General features: G+C 42.8%; 1 protein-coding gene across 3 annotated transcripts in view; it reads right to left on the bottom strand.

The window, feature by feature from the left end:
• Positions 1 to 18,844, bottom strand: part of LOC102559585 (uncharacterized) — a 69,789-nt gene that overhangs the window by 17,397 nt on the left and 33,548 nt on the right. For 2 of the 3 annotated variants that reach the window (XM_059720539.1, XM_019476496.2), the window contains exons 7-9: positions 7,050 to 7,111; positions 2,349 to 2,462; positions 302 to 383 (exon numbers count right to left, since the gene is read on the bottom strand). In XM_059720539.1, the coding sequence (XP_059576522.1) occupies positions 302 to 383; positions 2,349 to 2,462; positions 7,050 to 7,111 (258 nt within the window). The remainder of the gene's footprint in view (positions 1 to 301; positions 384 to 2,348; positions 2,463 to 7,049; positions 7,112 to 18,844) is intronic. The other variant, XM_059720540.1, reaches the window with a different exon arrangement.

The following is an 18,844-nucleotide window of genomic DNA, read 5'->3' as shown; positions in this document are numbered from 1 at the left end:
CTTACTAATTATTTATTATTAATTGACCTAATAACAGATACTACCAAACAAAATTTTCTTCTCAGGATTCTCAAAAGCTTTTGTTCTGGTCACTTTTAATTAACTGGGCTTCATTTATACTAGCCACTTTTTCCTTTTAATTTTTTTAATACATTTCTAGAAAAGCATTAATAATGCGCCTATATGTATGCGCCTTAAGAGTTCAAGCCACTGTACTTTCATGTTCAGAAAACGCACGCTTTTCTGTGTTTCTGATAAAACATGTTAAAATCAATAATAATATGTTCAGTACGATGCTCACCAAATACAGATTTAGATGTCTCCATTAGCCCTTGTAATGGAGAAAGTAGGTAAATACTTTCCGGTTTTTCTCTAGGTGCCACCTGAAAAAAACCCTCACAGAACTCAATTAGAGAATCTATTACATTAGTGCCCAAGCATCATTGGATTGTGACATCCATTTCACTAGTGCTAAATAAAGAGAGAGAGAGGTATGACCTTGTTCAGGAGTAGCTTAATGAAATCCAGGAAGAGAAAGTTCCATTCAATACTTTCTCCAGTTTAATAAAAGCTTCAATAAGATTTATTATGCAAAGTAATTGTAGGTAAAACTTCAAAGGACATTTTGTAGAGTATTTAAAATCTTATATCACCTTTGTTCATTTCTAAATTAAACATAAAATTTACATTTCGCTCCCAAATTATTTACATGTACTTAGATTTATAAAACAAGTACCAGGCAACTCAACAACAAACCTAACTTCTATTTTCCCTAAAGAACAATCATAACAATACTGGTTCTTCAGCATAGGGATATAAATATTATTTAAAAAATTATCTGTTTAGCCTCCCCTAATCATATTGGTTAAATGATTAAGCAGTAACACAGAAGCTTGGACATGGCTGCTGCTGGGAGCTGCTCCCTGGGCCATTTGACTGAGGGGAAGGGGAGGGAAAGGGGAGCTAGCTGTGGGATACCCTACCAGACAATACAAATGCAGCAGTAGGTGAGGGGCTCTCCCAGCCTGCTGAAGCCACTGGTGCGCTGGGAAAGAAGGGACACCTGTGAACAAGCAGCTAATTAAGCTGCCCTCTGTCTTCCTCTTTAACCTCATAGGCTATGGTTATTAGTCTCCCCTCTTGCCCCTCCCTCTTCTCCTTGCTCCTCCCTCCTGCCTGCCCTGCCGCCTTCCTGTTCCTGGGGCACTGCACCACTTTCCTTTTGAGCCAAACTAAGCCCTGTGCTAAACGTTAACCAGTAATAAATTACCAATATAAATCCACTTAACATTGAAGTGTTTATCCTTTCACATCCCTACTTTAGCAGGCCAACTAAGATGTGTAAATTCGTCTTTACCTCTATAACCGGAAAAAATAACGTGCAATGTAAAAAAGGCTATTTGAATACTGTTTGCTCAGTTCCTTTAAGTTTTCCTTTAATACTAAAAGCAATGGGGACAAAGCTCATTTCAAGAGACAAAAGCCAAATCACAACTCAGATTACAAAGAGGAAATAAAATTATACTCTGTATGGCAATTATAATAATAAAAAAAATTCCATAAACATTACTTGGCAGGGTCTGTAACCCCTATTGAAGAAAAAAAAGTCATTAAGAGACTACAAAGAAATAGCTGAGCATTTAAACTAATGTTACACAAATTAGCTAATGTAGTATAGATTAATATTTAGCAACCAAAAAAATCACCCCCAAAATCAGTCTTAATGAGCTTATTAAAGTTTACTGTAATAGGATATCACTGGATTTCCACCAAGAAGAGTGGAAAACAGATTGGGATATACTGCGCTCAACCCTGTATTTATAATGGGTATACTGATTCAGCAGTTTCCTTATAACACTACATTTTAAATCAACTCAAATGTTTATAAGTGATTAAGATGCTCTATCTTCAAGAGAATTATCCTATTTTCTACTAATGAAGCTCTTGCACATTTGAATTGTTCCTAGCAATAGGCACACTAAGTATTAAGTTGGCAAGTAGTTTAAAAATACGATTTTAAACAGTTAATGGATTCTATCTAAATGTAGTATTGGACTGAGACACCTTTTCTTCTGACTACTTCTTCCACCATTGTAATGGGTTTGTGTGTATCTATCTTCTTTTTCTCTCAGCGCCGCAAACCCCCTCCCTCCCCTTCCCCCCACCCCTACCCCCGGGCTTAGTTAGCTAACATTGTATCTCCTGTAACCGAGTTGCGTTCCCCTCCTCACCCCCATCCTTCTATTGTTAGTCCCTTGCTCGGGCGCTATGTATTTCCCTATCAGCTTTGTCAGCTTTTTTTTGGATTTACAATCCTAAACATCTACTAATAAAAGTCAATATGTTACCGTAATCCACTTGGGAATGTTTCTATCATCACCTTGTACTAAAACATCCACACGAACTCTGAATTTGTCTCCCATTTCCATCTCAGAAGGGTTTGCAAGCAGAATATTGTTTTCCTATCATTGTCAAAAAAGAGCCCCACCAGAAATAGCCACGTCAACAGAATATTATGAAGTACAAATTAATAAAATACTTTGTCAAAAACATAATATTGGCATCCCTATTATTCAAATTAATTAAAAAATTAAAAACATAGGTATAACTATTAATAAATACATTCTTATGGCATACTCAAAGTACTGTATTTTGAATGAACTAACTTTACATTCCAAGTAAAGAGTATTAAAATGTTCAGTAATTATAACCTAATTTTTATATTACATGTATTTTGTATGTACATGTATATTACATGTTTTATATAAAAAAAAATTGCATTTCTAAAAATAGTACACATAAATAGCTACATCCAAGTCCTTAGAGAAGGTTCATCTTCCAAAAACTTGCATGATTACATGATGTGAGCAGGTTAAAAACAATGCTACTCCACCTACTCTACAATCCAACTTCAGTATTACAGACTTACTTCACCTTGATCTTTAAGAAAAAAAAAGTTGATTATGATTTTGGGAGAGGGGGAAGATTTTTCTTGAGAGGTAAAAACAGTGGATTGTTGCCCTGGATGCCTCAAGTCTGCCCCTGGCTACATCACTGATTAACAAGGGGACCTTGGGCTAGAACACCCCTGTCTCAGTGGATGTAAACAGGTATCACCCTTGTGCCAACAAAGTGAGCAAACAGATATCCTAGCTCCTTGGCGCACTTCCAAGTGCCTAAGGAAATCACAGTTTGTGATGACTTAAATGGCAAGACTTCTGTTTGCTTGTGGCATGGGAATTCTCTTGCAGAGAATTCTTGCAGCACAAGTATCAGGCTGCCTCACCTTGACTCAGGATACACATCTGCAAGTGGAGGAACCTGCATGGGATCTCCCACAGGATTAGGCCACTGAAGCTCCAGGGGGACCTGACTTTGTGGAACAACAGCCCTGGTGATGTCTGTGGATGCCAATGAGCTGGATCAGTTGTGCAGGGACACATGCCACCCCGACTGATCCTGTTCCGAAGATGACTTGTTCTTAGCCAGTGTCCCTCAGTAGAAAGTAAATAATAAAATGCCAAAAACATTTTGAAAGAGGAGTTGGCCCTGGACAGATGTTCTGTTTGAAGTGCTCCAGACAACGAGTGTACAGACATGCATGGACAAAACGTTTCCTAAAATCCCTCTATGCACCATTTGGAACACTGAGTTGGAACACCAGAATGTTCAGTCCTCCGTCATCCCAGTGCTTCATGGGGTGACGGTAGGGGAGATTGAGAGCAGGGCAGACAGCTAACAAGTGCTCTCATGTGAGCTAGTGGTTGTCCACCTTACTCCACTCCCACTCCCTCCTTCCCCTGCTCCCCCAAAGATGACTGTAAGATGCTGAAGGACTGCATTTGCCCCTACCATGCCCCATGGCTAAAGCTTCAGTATACCATTACAGAGATTTGGAATAAGATGGGGGGAAGGCCTGGTTGGAAACCACAGATCTGCCGAGAACTGAAGGGCTTTGAACTGGAGTAGAACTTTGAGCGCTTCAAATGCACATCTGTCTATGGCCTTTCTAAGGCTCCAAAATCCTTGGTGACAGTTACTCCAGAGACAGAGAACCACAAACATAAAATTTCCATCCTTGGAAACTTTCAAAAGTAGATTAGACAGACACTTGGCAAAGATGGTTTAGTCAGGGATGATCCTGCCTTGAGCAAGGGGCTAGACTAGATGACCTTATGAGGTCTTTCAGTCCTACTTTCCTATGATCTTATAAAGGGGATCATAGGAAAGTGGAGCTGAAAGGGACCTCATGAGTTTCTTTAAGTAGCCTGTTTCAATGCCTGACTCCCCTCATAGTCAGGAAGTTCTTCCTAATTTCCAACTTAAAATTTCCTTTGCTGCAGTTTGAGGCCATTTCTTCTAGTCCTGTCCCCTATAGCCCTAGAGAAAAACCCATTTCCACCCTCTTTATAATCACCCTTTAGGTATTTGAAGACTGTTATCAAATCCCCACTTGGTCACTTCTTCAGATGAAGTAGCCCTAGTTCTTTCAGCCTTAAAATTTGTCTCCCAGGCCCCTAATCATTTTTCTCGCTCTGCAAAGGACTCTTTCCAAATTGTCCGTGTCCTATTTGAAGCATAGGGTCTAAGACTACAAACAGTACTCCAAATGGGGTCTTAACGGTGCTGAATAGAACAGAAGAATCACTTCCCTTGATTTGCAAGTGACAGCCCTATTAATATAATCCAGGATGCTGTTGGCTTTTTTTTTTGCAGTAAGAGCACACTGTTGACTCGTATTCCGTTTGCAGTTTGCCATAACCCTATGGGGTCCTTCTCTGCAATACTACAGCCTAGCCAATCATCCCCCAGTCTGCATTTGTTCATGTAATTGTTCTGCCCCAAATGCAGGACTTTGCATGTCTCAAATTATATTTAATTTGTTATATATGATAAAAAAACAGCAGCCATGGGCATGATAATCCACACACAAGTATTTTTTCCCCTTAATTCACTCCTTTACCTGGGTGTCAGCACTTCTGAGTGCAAATGGGCCTTTATCAAAACATGAGTTTCATTATCGAATCAGACACATGTTCCTTCAGTATCCTGTTTGTGGCCACTACCCACATGCTTTAGAAAGTATGCGTAAGAAGACTGAAGAAAGTGGACACGGGGTAATCTGCCCTACATACTAGACTTTACCTGACTTAACTATCTTGAGGTTGGCCTGAAGCCTTGTTATTAATATCGCTTCTAAAAAAAAAAAAAAAAAAAAAAATTATACTGCTTCAAACCACTTTGGATAGTTTTGATATCCACAGACATCCCATCCCTCTTGGAATGTTGCTAACTTCTCAGCTTCAATGACTGCCTGCCTGTGGCAAGAGGTTTCACATTTGATATATGTGTTTGTGAGAAAGCATTTCCTCCCTTTTACTTATTTTGCTTTCACCACATTCTAGTTTTCCCAAGTTCTTGTACTCGATGACCAGATCAGAAAAAGCTGAGTACAGGCTCTATACTATCCATTATTTTATATACTTTTATTGTAACCCCTTAATTCATGCCTTTCAACAATCTCACTTTAAAAATCATGTCAACATTTGAGCCTCATGTTTCTGATCATTCATATTATTCCATCCCATTCTGCCATAAACTTTGAGATGGGTGTTGCTCAAGAAAGTTTAAGACAGCTTTAAAATAAATTAATGTTTTTTTTTATTTAAACTTAGATCTTAACTAAATTATCTGTATTGTTTTAGTGAAGCTGAAGAGTTGAGCTGAAGGGTCTAGGCCTGAATTTGCAGAAGCAGAAGTATCAAGTTTTGTAAGATATTGGGAAAAATCTTCATAAGATATAGGAGAGTTTCCAACCGGGTTGAGGTATCCCTAGAGAGAGGTGAAAACATTTGAAGCATATTTTTCTCTCCTTCTCCCCTTATAATTAATGCATATTGATGCAAATTGAAAGACTTAACATGACAGGCCTAGGGCATCAAATGTATAGCCCATGGGCCAGATTTGGCCTGCACTGACATGCTGTGTGGTCCATGGGGCTGGTAGGGGGGACAGGAATTCAGGATGAGACCTGCTGCATAACCAGGACACAAAACCACCCTGGGCATGCATGATGGTGTCCCCACACTTGTGTTTGAATCTGGCCTGCAAGGAGCCCTGCAGTCTAGATCCAGCCTGGGGGCAGGGCAAGTTTGACACCCTGTGACAGGCCAAGTTACTTACGTAAAAGGGACAGAATAGTATAAAAGCAGGGTGTGGCAGGGGTTGGTAGGGATGACAGGACAGCTTTGATTTTTTGCTTTCAGCACTGCTTTTAGTCTTTCAGTGTTCAAGAAGAAAAAGCTCTGTGTGTCAAGTCCAGTTGAATCCAGTGAGATAACAGTAGTGTAAATAAATAAAATAAAAGGAGAAATAATTGAACAGGCAAAATGGGTTAAGGAAAATTGCAAATGGTATTTCAGATGAAGTCTCACGATTTATTTATATAGAAACACAGAGTATGACTACATCGGACAATGCAGTGCCATGCAGAGATATACTGAGCTAGCTGTGAATGCGCTATTTCTGGAACCAGAAAGCAGGGTAGCTGAATTAGTACAGTACTATGACAGGCTAAATAGTCCCCCAGGGCAGTGCAATTTATTAAAGCCTAGTTTGCCCTCAGGCTTCCCTCATTTGCTCTTTAAGATCTTGTAAGTCCCTAACTGTCCTCAGTGGGACTAAGAAACCTAAAGGGCAGCTTATGTGAAATGGCTTTGGGGATTACCACTTAGTTCATAAAAGGACTGCAAGGGCTAATAGAATATCTGTTAGCAACCTCAGAGGACTGAAGGACTCAGATTTAGACACAGATGTTCTAACAACAAAGAAAGAGATGCATATGAATGAAGAAGAGAAACTTGTACAGTTGCAGCTTGTACAGTACTTGAGCTGCAGCTAACCAGGTTTTGCAACTGTCTGCTGAGCACCTTTCACAAAAAAGTCCACATAAAAATAGTTTAAATAAAAACAAACAAGAAACCAAAACAAGAGAGAGAGAGACTGTTCTATTATAATTAACGGAGAAAGCGCAACAGAAATGATCTTACCTTTAGGTTAACATTTTCAAAGCTTCTTCTAATTGAAACCAAATCTGCTTTGTTTTCTGTATCTGCAATTGAAATTAAACACTAAATAAAATCCACTTGAATCCTGCAACAAATGCAATTCATTAATTTTTCTATGAATTAATAACACACAGATACTCTCAAGACCAGTTGTAATAGCAAGATCATAGGAAAGTAGGGGTGGAAAGAACCTCATGAGGCCACTTAGTCCAGTCCCCTGCTCAATGCGGGATTACCCCCTGACTAAACCATCCTTGCCAAACTGCTTTTGCCTCTTTAAACTGATTTTGAAAGTTTCCAAAGGTGGAAATTCTACAAGTTCAAGGTAGCCTGTTCCAACGCTTAACCATGTTTATAGTCAGAGAGGTCTTCCTAAGCTCCGACCTAAATTTCCTTTGCTGCAGCTCAAGGCCACTGCTCCTAGTTCTGTCTCCTACAGCCACTCCTACAGAGTAAAGACTGTCTCTATCCTCTTCATAATTGCTTTTCAGGTATTTGAAGACTTATCACATTTTCCTTCATCTTCTCTCCTAACTAAATAACCAATCCTCCAAGCCCAAAGGGAGGTAATCCCAACACGGATCAAAGGGGGTAAGAGGGTGCAAAAGTCCCCATGGCTCACCAAAAGCATCCGGGAACATCTCCTGGCTAAAAGGGAGGCGTACACCCAATGGAAGGGAGGGGCCATCACCAGGGAGGACTATACCTCGGTTGCTCGGGGCTGCAGGGGGGCGGTCTGGAAGGCCAAGGTGGAGATGGAACTGGGACTAGCTACCCGGATCAAGGACAACAAGAAGTCCTTTTTTAAATACATAGTGGGTAAAAAGAAGGTACCGGGTAACATGGGGCCTCTGCAAGACATGCTAGGAAATCTGGTCGTCGCACCAGACGATAAAGCTAATCTATTTAACAATTTCTTTGCCTCCATTTTTCTGAGCAGGGAATGGATCATCCCCCCCCACCAGGACCCCTGTAGGCCCCTGGGGAAGCACACCCAGACCTAGGGTCAGTGAGGATCTAGTCAGGGAACTTCTGGTGGGACTGGACATATTTAAATCAGCAGGTCCTGACGACCTCCACCCCAGAGTGCTGAGGGAACTAGCGGAGGTCATTGCAGGACCCCCGGCATGGCTTTACGAGCACTCATGGTGCTCTGGCGTGGTGCCAGAGGACTGGAAAAGGGCCAGTGTGGTTCCCGTTTTCAAAAAAGGGAGGAAGGAGAACCCAGGAAACTATGGGCCAGTTAGTCTTACCTTGATCCTGGGTAAGCTTTTTGAGAGAATTATACTGGTGCATGTCCACGAGGGGCCAGCAGGGGAGGTTATGCTTAGGGGCAACCAGCATGGGTTCATTAGAGGCAGGTCCTGTCAGACCAACCTGGTGGCCTTCTATGACCAGGTCACAAAATCCTTAGATGCAGGGGTAGCAGTGGACATAGTCTTTCTGGACTTTAGGAAGGCCTTTGACACTGTCTCTCACCCCATTCTCATTAAAAAAACTAGGGGACTGTGGCGTCAGCACCTACACAGTCAAATGGGTCACTAGTTGGCTGGAGGGCTGCACCCAGAGGGTGGTGGTGGACGGGTCTTACTCAACCTGGAGGGATGTGGGCAGTGGGGTCCCCCAGGGCTTGGTCCTCGGACCCGCACTGTTCAACATCTTCATCAGCGACTTGGGCGAGGGGGTAAAAAGCACCCTGTTCAAATTCACAGATGACACTAAGATGTGGGGGGAAGTGGGCACACCAGAAGGGACGAATAGGCTGCAATCAGACCTAGACAGGTTACAGGGGTGGGCGGATGAGAACAGGATGGGTTTCAACACTGACAAGTGCAACGTGCTGCACCTGGGGATGAAGAACCAGCAGCATACCTACAGGCTGGGGAACTTCTTTCTTGTCAGTGCAGAGGCAGAAAAGGATCTTGGAGTCATTATTGACGCCAAAATGAACATGGGCTGACAGTGTGGGGACGCAGTCAGGAAGGCCAACTGTACCTTGTCATACATCCACAGATGCATCTCAAGCAGGTCCAAGGAGGTGATCTTCCCCCTCTATGCGACACTGTTCAGGCCACAGCTGGAGTACTGCGTCCAGTTCTGGACGCCGCACTTCAGGAGGGATGTGGACAACATGGAGAGGGTCCAGAGGAGGGCCACCTGCATGATCAGGGGGCAGCAGGGCAGGCCCTACGAGGAGAGGCTAAGGGACCTGAACCTGTTCAGCCTCAAGAGAAGGCTGAGGGGGAATCTAGTGGCCATTTACAAACTAGTCAGGGGGGTCCAGCAGGCACTGGGGGAGTCCCTGTTCCCCCGAGCACCACCAGGAGTGACTAGAAATAATGGTCACAAGCTGGCAGCTGGTAGATTCAGGCTAGATATCAGGAGGCGCTATTTCACTGTCAGGGCGGCTAGGATCTGGAACCAACTTCTGAGAAAAGTGGTGCTGGCTCCTACCTTGGGGGTCTTTAAGAGGAGGCTGGATGTACACCTTGCCGGGGTCGTTTGACCCCAGTGCTCTTTCCTGCCATGGCAGGGGGTCGGACTTGATGATCTGTACAGGTCCCTTCTGACCCTACCAACTATGAAACTATGAAACCTTAGTTCTTTTAGCCTTTCCTCATATGTCATGTCATTCAGGCCTCTAAACATTTTAAGTTCTCTTCACCAGATGCTTTCCAATCTGTCCACATCTTAAAGTGTGAGGCCCAAAACTAAACACAGTACTCCAGATGAGACCTTGCCAGTGTAGAACAGAGTGGAAGAATCACTTCTTTTGATTTGCAAGCAAGACTCCTGTTACAACCCAATATGCTGCTGGCTGTTTTTGCAAGCAAAACACTTCCTTCCTTTTTCATGCCTCCTTGTGACAAAGAATTTAGCAGAATTCACGGATTGGTTGGTATCTGCACCATGAGCGCTTCTGTTGCGGACTCAAACTTGCAAGCTCTGGCCTGTCAACTGTGCACCTGAGTGTGCATGTCACCTCAGCCCCACCAAAACTATTGGCTCATAATCAGCTTATGGTCCCTTGTAGTCCCCAGATCCTTTTCTTCAGTACTGGCTAGTCAGACCCCGGTCTATATAGGTGCATGTAATTATTCCATCCCAAGTGCAGGACTTTACACGTGGTCATGCCAAATTTCACCTGACTGATTTTGGACCATTTCTTCAGCTTTCCTTCCCCAAACCTCAAGACTGTAACTCCACTCAACAGAATTGCTAAACATGCACTCAGTCTCCTCACCCAAATCCACTAATGAAGATCTTAAAAAACACTGAATTTAGGAAAGACCCCTGGGAAACCCCTCCTGAAGTCTCTTCCCAATTAAACATTAAGTCATTGATGACTACCGATTGGGCGTGAGAAATATACTGCACAGTTGATTAATTAACTATGCAGTAAGTGTCTCACTGCACAGTAAACATCTTGACATCTACACATGCGCCACTATTAGGGCGTACAAAATTAGTAAACTCTGTAGCATGGTAGTACTTGTAAAATACTGCTGCAGGGTTTTTTTCATGTGCAACAGGCTTGGTTTAGGTACTACTTCAGCTGGCCGAGACACAAGGGTACTTTAGCCTAGGGAATGACTCCTGGCTAGCCCCACACTGAAGCACCCTCTTGCCTCAGCCAGCCCCTCTGCAGCATGTGGAGCCCAGTCAGTGCCCTGCCAGCTGCTCTGAATGGCCTCTATGTGTTATGCACAATTAACAGATTGTGCATTAATTAACAGCAATTAGCTCTGGAGTTTATTTGTGTGCATTACTTGCATGTGGGGACATGCCCATTGAAAATGATGATTCGACCAGTTTTGTATCCACCTTAAAATACTTTCTCCTAGTATTTCCTTAGCCTGTTAATGAGAATGTCATGGGATACAGTGTAAAAAGCCTTGCTAAACTCAAGGTGTATTACATTCACAGCTCTCCCCTATCCATAGAACCTGTCACCTTATCACAGAAGGAAATCAGTTGGTCAGGCATGACTTCCTCCTGGTGACTGCATGGTGACTGTTCCAGATCACTTTGTTCTTCTCTAGGTGCTTTAGAATAGATTCTCTGAGGACCTGCTTCATGATCTTTCCTGGTATCAAGGTCAGACTGACTGGTCTGTAATTCCCTAGATCCTCCTCTTTTCCTGTCTTAAAGATGGGCACTATACCCTTCTTGTCATTATTCTGCTCTTCTCCTTCCTTTCTCCCCATAGGATCTTGATCTCTGTCACGTTATGATCACTATCACCCAATCTGGCTTCCACTTTCATGTTCTCAACTAATTCCTTTCTGTTTGTGAGCTGCAAGTCTAAAACAGCTTCCCCTCTACTTGACCTTTCCACCACCTCTATCCAAGAGTTATCCCCAGCACACTCCAAGAATTTGCTGGTCTGCCTGTGCACTGCTGTGTTTCCCCCCCAGTACATGTCACAATAATTGAAATCACCCATGAGAACCAGATCCTATTACTTGTTTAAAAAAAGGCCTTGTACCCCTCTTCTTCCTGGTTTGGTAGCCTATGCAGAGGCCAAGTGGCATCCACCCTTCTGTTATTTCATCCAATCTTTACCCAGAGGCTTTCCACAGGCCTACTTTCTACTTTGTAATGTGCCTGACAACATGCATACACTTCCTCTAGGTATAGTTTTGGTCAACTTGGCCAAAAAACGTTCCATACAAAAAATGTTTTTTAAAGCTTTTGTAATACCTAATGAAAACATTCCCTTGTTTTACATGTCCAATTTAAATTGTATTGAAAGTGTATGGGTTGTAAGCAGCAGAGTCATGTTGAAAAATTAAGGTTAATTACCTAAAAGTACAGTTCTTCCAGATAGACTCGACATATCGACACTCACAGAACAAACATACTTGTCAGGTACCAGGGCCTTCCCTTTACAGTGCCACTGCTTTCTGTCAAAATAGTTCCTAAAACATTCCAAGGGCAAAACTCCACAAGCACAACCTACTTGTGCTACCTCAGCCCCTTCTATGACTTAGTAAAGATTTTATCTGGATTTCTTACAGAGGATGATGGGAGGAAAAGGTGAACATGCAAGGCATGTCTCCACGAGTGGGAACATGTGCTTCTCAGGGACAAAAAGTAGTGGCACAGTATGTGCCACTGCTGCTTGTCCCTGGGAAACATCTGTGTGCGCACACTTTGGCGTGGGGCACATTGCTCAGGGTGGGGCTGGGAAAGCTGAGGCCCATACCTGGGCTGGTCCCAGTACCCTTACCTGGGGGAATCAGGGCCTCCGGGAGCTGCAGCCATGGCAATCCAGCAGCATGCAGCCTGGCCAGTAGCTGGAGTGTGGCACTGACTGGTCAAGCTCCGATTTCCAGTGGCACACACTGCTGCCATGCATCACCCATGTGCGTCACCCCGTTTTTTTAAGGCACGGCTTTTTTTGACACTGGAATCTTCCAATGTCAAAAAACCCCCATGCTGCAAATTAGCAGCACAGGGTACGCCTGCATGTGCAGTGCCACAGACAGGTCTGCAGGGCCACATACTGCACGTCCACGCTCGTCTGGACATGCCTGCAGAGTCCATTTCAGAACTCTGTTACAGAAAAGGTAAGTCCATTTCATAGTAGCTAGGGTCAGGAGGGACCTGAACAGATCATCTAGCCAGACCCCCTGCCACAGGCAGGAATGAATGCTGGGTTCACAAGACCCCAGACAGGTGATCATCCAACCTCTTTTTGAATTTACCCAAAGTAGAGGTGAGGACCACTTCCCTAGGAAATTGGTTCTAGATTTTGGCCACCCTATTTGTAAAATACTGCCTCCTGGTCTCTAACCTAAACCTATTCTCTATCAGCTTATTACCATTGTTCCTCGTCACCCCAGGTAGTGCTGGGGAGAAAAGGGCTCTGCCTATTTGCTATTGATCTCCCCTGATGAGTTTGTAGGAAGCCACTAGGTCCCCCCTCAGCCTCCTCTTGCCGAGGCTGAACAGGTTCAGGTCCCTCAGTCTCTCCTCGTAGGGCCTGTCCTGCTGCCCTCTCACCAAACAGGTGGCCCTCCTCTGAACTCTCTCTAGGCTGGCCACATCCTTTTTAAAGTGTGGCACCCAGTACTGGATGCAGTACTTCAATTGTGGCCTGGCCAAAGTTGCATAGAGGGGGAATATCACCTCTCTGGACTGGCTTGAGATGCATCTTTGGATGCATGACAAGGTATGGCTGGCCTTGCTGGCTGCGGTCTAGCATTGGCAGCTCATGTTCATCTAGGAGTCAATGATGACTCCAAGATCGCTTTCCGTCTCTGTGCTTTCAACAGGGGAACTCCCCAGCCTGTATGTACGCTGTGGATTCCTTCTCCCAAGGTGCAGCACCCTGCATTTATCTATGTTGAACCCCATCCTATTCTCATCTGCCCACTTTAGATGTAGATGTAGTCTGTCTAAATCTAGTTGCAGCCTCTCTCTCCCTTCAAGTGTGCTCACCTTGCCCCACATCTTAGTGTCATCAGCAAACTTGGACAATATGCTTTCAACCCCCTCATCCAGCCTCCTTTAGACCTCCCTAGTCATGGGATATTTTGGCAAGTTGCATCTTCCAAGCCTGAAGGGATGGGGCCTGGAGCTTTAGTAGGGTCAGGGATTACAACTATCAGATTCACAACAAGGTATAATTTTGCAAGTGTACATAGCATCACTAACCTTGCCTACCGTAGCAATTTTCCATGTTACAGTACAAATCAGGGGTGCACAACCCATGCCAAGAGTGCCACAAATGGCATGGGCAGGCTGTGTGTGGCACGCAACTGATGGGAGAAGGGACTGGCAATACAGCAACAGAAACAATAGGAAGCAGAAAGCAAAGCAAGATATCAGGCAGGGAGCACAGAATATGGAGCAGAAAGCAGAACAGCAGATTAGGCAATGGAAGGGGATCAGAATGGCACTTGGAGAGGGTGGAGCTAACTTGTGGTACTTCTACCAAAAAGGTTGGATGCCACTGCATACGTGCTCTTATTGAATGGATGCTACCCTACAAACCAACTTCAAACATTATCTAGCCTACCTAGAAAAAGGCTAGTATGACCTTTTATAGTTCCCTGCATATGAAATAAAGCGATTGGGTGATTAAAAGAAATCTCTTAGTCCTATTAAGATAGTAAGCTCCTGCTGTCTTAGCATCTTAAGCATGTTGCTTTGACTCTGTGAGAGCAAGAGATCTACAGAAGAAAACTGGCAGATTAATTAGTTGATTAAAGTGAAAGGCAGATACTACTCAGCAAAATAAATCTACAGTAACAGTGAAACACAATCATATTCTTGCATACAATAGTGAGCAATGGATTTGCCATGATAGCATATAACTTGCTCTCTAAAAACATGGCCTTCCAGCTATTATAAAGGTTAGTTTAACAAGAAGGTAGAACACAGCAGTGTATCATGAGATCAAATGAAGACTTCCTATGATGTGTTAGAACCAAATTAAATTGACAAAACAGAATCTGATGTTTTACTGGGGGGAGATACACTGATCAGTCAATTTAATGAATCCCTTAGTTGTGCTGTGAAAAGAAACACTTATCTTATGGTGCGTGGCACAACAGTATTAACAGCCAGCTGCAACAGAGAACTTACATGCCAATTGCATATAAAGCCCCCTATAAAAGCCCCCAAACCTAACTGTTTAGACATCTGAAAAGCTGTAGGCACTAAATGTTGACCAAAAAAATTATTTTAGTCTAAAGTTCTGTGCCTGTGAACACCAAAAGGTGCCATTTTGACAGTTTTGAGTGTCTTAATGCTTATCTGAGTGTTGATGTTTAAACCCCTAAGGATTCACAAACTAAAGTAGCCCCACACAATCCTCCAGTTAGTTCAATCCAGTAGATGGCCTCAGAGCAGGCTTGAAGCACTGAACTCCGCACAATGCACAACAGCCACAGCCACTTTTATTCAAATACATGGCCAGAGAATGAAAAAGAAAGATGTGGTACCCACTTTATTTATGTATTTACTCAAATAAAAGACAAGGTTTTTTCCCCTCCACCTGGCATGGAAAAAAGCCCCTCAACTTAAAACGACATGAATGTATTTATGCATTTTATAGTTAGGGCCACAAATGTGCAATATGATAATGATTATTAGGTATTCCTCCCTAAACAATGAGGTTCACACCTGGAAGAGGAACATAGTCTAAACAGCTGAAAGAAATAATCACTGGGCATGTCTACAAGAGACACTTATGCCACATTATTCTAATAACACTGCACAGTAGCATAGTGGTTAAAAACCATGCTAATAGCCTACTGTGTAGTATAATTAGGCTAATGTGCAGCAAGCATCACAAAATAACTGTGTGCTGGCATTAGTTACTGCATATTTAGTTAGCAGTTTACTAAATAAGTACTAAACTAAATGCATAGTATCTAAGGTGCATTAATGAACGTGTTGATGCACCCACTGAGAATTAGCATCTGATGTGTATGCTTAATAGTAAGCCAGACAGGCCCTTGTGGATGTGGTTTGAGGCATATGAGCCAGGCTGTTCCAGACAATGATGAATTTACATTTTAAAAAGAGAGGCTTGTAGCAAGAGTGACACTAGGGAAGGGACTAGAAGAGTATTTCTTAGAGTGGGGAAAACAGAGTAGGGAGAAACTATCTTTAGAATATTAGATTAGTACCGTCATATCTGAAAGGATGTAAATATGTTCTTGATCATAAATGGATCAGGAAAAACATGTGGTCTGACTAACCAGTGAACAACTTGGGGAATAAAAGGATATGTATAACACAGGTTCTCCAAGATTTCAATGAAAGAATAATGAAAATGGCCAGATTAAAAAAAATTAAAAAAATACTTAAGTCAGTCCTTGAGAGGCAAATATTATCTAAAGGAATGGTTCTCAATAGTTTTACTTAAGAGACCTCTCGTTAGATTCAAGGCACCCCCTGGAAAACGTTAGCTTTTAGTTTTCATTTGACTTTTGACAATAGAAAAATAATAGAGCAATTCTTCTGTGGCAAATAACTCAGACCACAACAGGTCAGAATGCTTTTAACACTATGAAATCCTGTTTGAAATCTCTGGGTTTAACTGTGAATTATATTTGCACATCTAACAGTGCTAACACTGTGTGACACTACAGAATCTCTGAAAGGATCTCAAGGCATCCCAGGGTGGCATGGCACCTTGGTAGAGAATCATTGGTCCAAAGTTTCCTGGGCATAAGTTGCTTTAGTCTCTGGTGGTTTAGCTGGGCAAAACAAGTTTGTAGTTTGGAAGAAGTCTTTGGCTTAGTCAGCAGTGGAAGCTATGTTTTTAAGGCTTAGAGCTAAGATGCAGGACTAAGGTCCAATCATTGCTCTGATATTTCTTTTTGGTCTTTGTTTGTTTGTGTTTTTACTATCGCTTCTCGGCCTCTTGAAGGCTCAGATCAAGTGAAGTACGCCCCGCTGGCCGACATCCTGAGGGGCCACGGCTACGATGTGACAGTCAACGTGCTCATCGTGGGAATGCTCGGAGCCTGGGACCCCAGGAACGAGAGAGTCCTGCATGCCTGCCATGTCTCCTGCCGCTATGCCAAGCTCATGTGCTGCCTCATGGTGTCCGACACCATCTGTTGGTCCCGTGACATCTACGTGGAACACATCACAGGCCACTGCCAGTACACCGATCCCACCAGGCGAACCACCGCTGGACCAGACCCAGAGGGGACCGCCTGAACCTCCCCTCTGCACCAGATGGACCTTCACTTCGAGAGGATTCTTCACCAATGGACAACCCTGCTCCACCCGAAGAGGACCCCCGCGATGAGACTCTATATGGACTGAGGCACTTTTTCTTCGGACCACTTCTTCCACCATTGCGGACCATTGTAACGAGTTTGAGTGTATCTATCTTCTTTCTCTCTGTGTCACAAACCCCCTCCCTCCCCTTTCCCCCTACCCCCGGGCTTAGTTGGCTAACACTGTATCTCCCGTAACCTAGTTGCATTCTCCTCCTCACCCCCATCCTTCTACTGTCAGTCCCTCGCTCGGGCGCTATGTATTTCCCTACCGGCTTTGTCAGTTTTGGATTCACAATCCTAAACATTTACTAATAAAAATCTCTCTCTGCATGTTAGAATATGGTTACTGATTCTTAAGGTTTTCTTGTTTTGATATAAAATATAACAAAAGATTTATTAACTTAGCTATTGTTAGTGATAAATGTGATTTCACAGCATTTGACTAAACAGGCAGCCCTCTTCTCCAGAGGAGGGGGATCTGTGATTTTTGAGCATATGATAGACAAAAGGTCTTTAAGATGGCAAAATTTCCTCTGCTAAGATCTGGCAAAACCAATGATGGTGGATACCAAGGAGGGTAACGAATATGTGATAGATCACTTGAGATATTCCATGTTCAATACTCTCCCACTAGAGCTTCCACTACTACCATTGCTCAAAAAAAAAATACTGGGCTAGACCATTGGGCTGAACCAATATGGCACTTACGTTCTTATGCTGGTAAAATGGGTAGAGCCACAGTGCCCTAGGCCAAGGAGCTGGCCCCTGGCATGTCTCAGTCTCTTTTCAGTAATCAAGCAGCAGACAGGGATTTGAGGCTGAAGGACACCCATGAACACATGAGAGCACGCATGTGCCTCAAAAGCACAAGTGACTAACTCAGGTCAGGGTGTCCCTCACACATCTCTAACAATAAAAAGGCAAATTATAGACAAGACACTATAATCTTCAATAAAGAAACAAGATGCTAAGTCAGTGATTCTCAACAAAGTGTCACAGTACCCTTGGATACCTTGAAATCCTTTCAAGGGTGTTGTGGTTGTGGGGTGCCATACAATGTTAGCATTATTTGGTGTGCAAACATAATTCACAAGATAAATCCAGAGCTTCCCTATAGGAATTTATAGTGTTAAAAACATTCTGACCTGTTGTGATCTTTCTGAGTTCTTTGCAACAGAAGAATTGCTCTATTTTTCAGTAGTCAAAAGAAGAGTGAAAAATAAAAGCTGGCATTTCCCAAGGAGTGTCTGAAGTCTATCAAATGGTGCCTTGAGTCTAAAAAGGTCGAAAACCACTGTGCTAAGTATTTGAAGATGCTCACACAAGGGCTGTAATGATGGGAAAGAATGGAAATAACAGAGGATGCCACAAGCCTTTCGAATTCCACCTTTGAAACGATTTGGAATGCAGAGCAGTGGGAGTGGGAGGGTCACAAGAGCACTCTAATGGATCCTGACCTCAAGAAGTTTCCACAGTCTGGAACTACCTGGTGCTTCCCATGAATAGAGATATGCAGGACACCTGAGTTCCTCACTCACTCTAGTTACCTCGAAATTTACCGTGGATTTCATTGTCCAGGCTTAAAAGAAAGGATGCAACTTATAACCGTCTTTGTTTTTTGTAAATTATGCATTAAAAATATAGGTAAGGATACTAAAGAATATAGATAAGGACATAATCCTAAAGATAACAGGGAATTTAATTTGACAAGAGGACGAACAATGTTTTCACACTTGTTTTTCACCAATAGGTAAATGCAAAGGGGCATCTTCAGGGATATACTATATTTATGAAAGCAGTTATGTAAATCAAAGAAATTATGTACTAGCTAATGAAATTGATGTTTTATTTAATAAAGAGTTAATCGTAGGATGCTAACCAGCCATGAATTACATAATGCAAAAGAACAGGTATTACAAATTGGAAAAATGTTATCTGAAGTATAAGTATTTGATGACATTCTGAACAAAGGTAGTGGTATTAATGACTTAAATAATTAATTGGGAACATAACACTGAACAACTT

This window comes from Alligator mississippiensis, chromosome 1 (assembly GCF_030867095.1).
Source record: "Alligator mississippiensis isolate rAllMis1 chromosome 1, rAllMis1, whole genome shotgun sequence".
Taxonomy (NCBI): domain Eukaryota; kingdom Metazoa; phylum Chordata; order Crocodylia; family Alligatoridae; genus Alligator; species Alligator mississippiensis.
The sequence above is the reverse complement of the archived record's forward strand: the minus strand, read 5'-3'. Positions and strand labels throughout refer to the sequence as shown.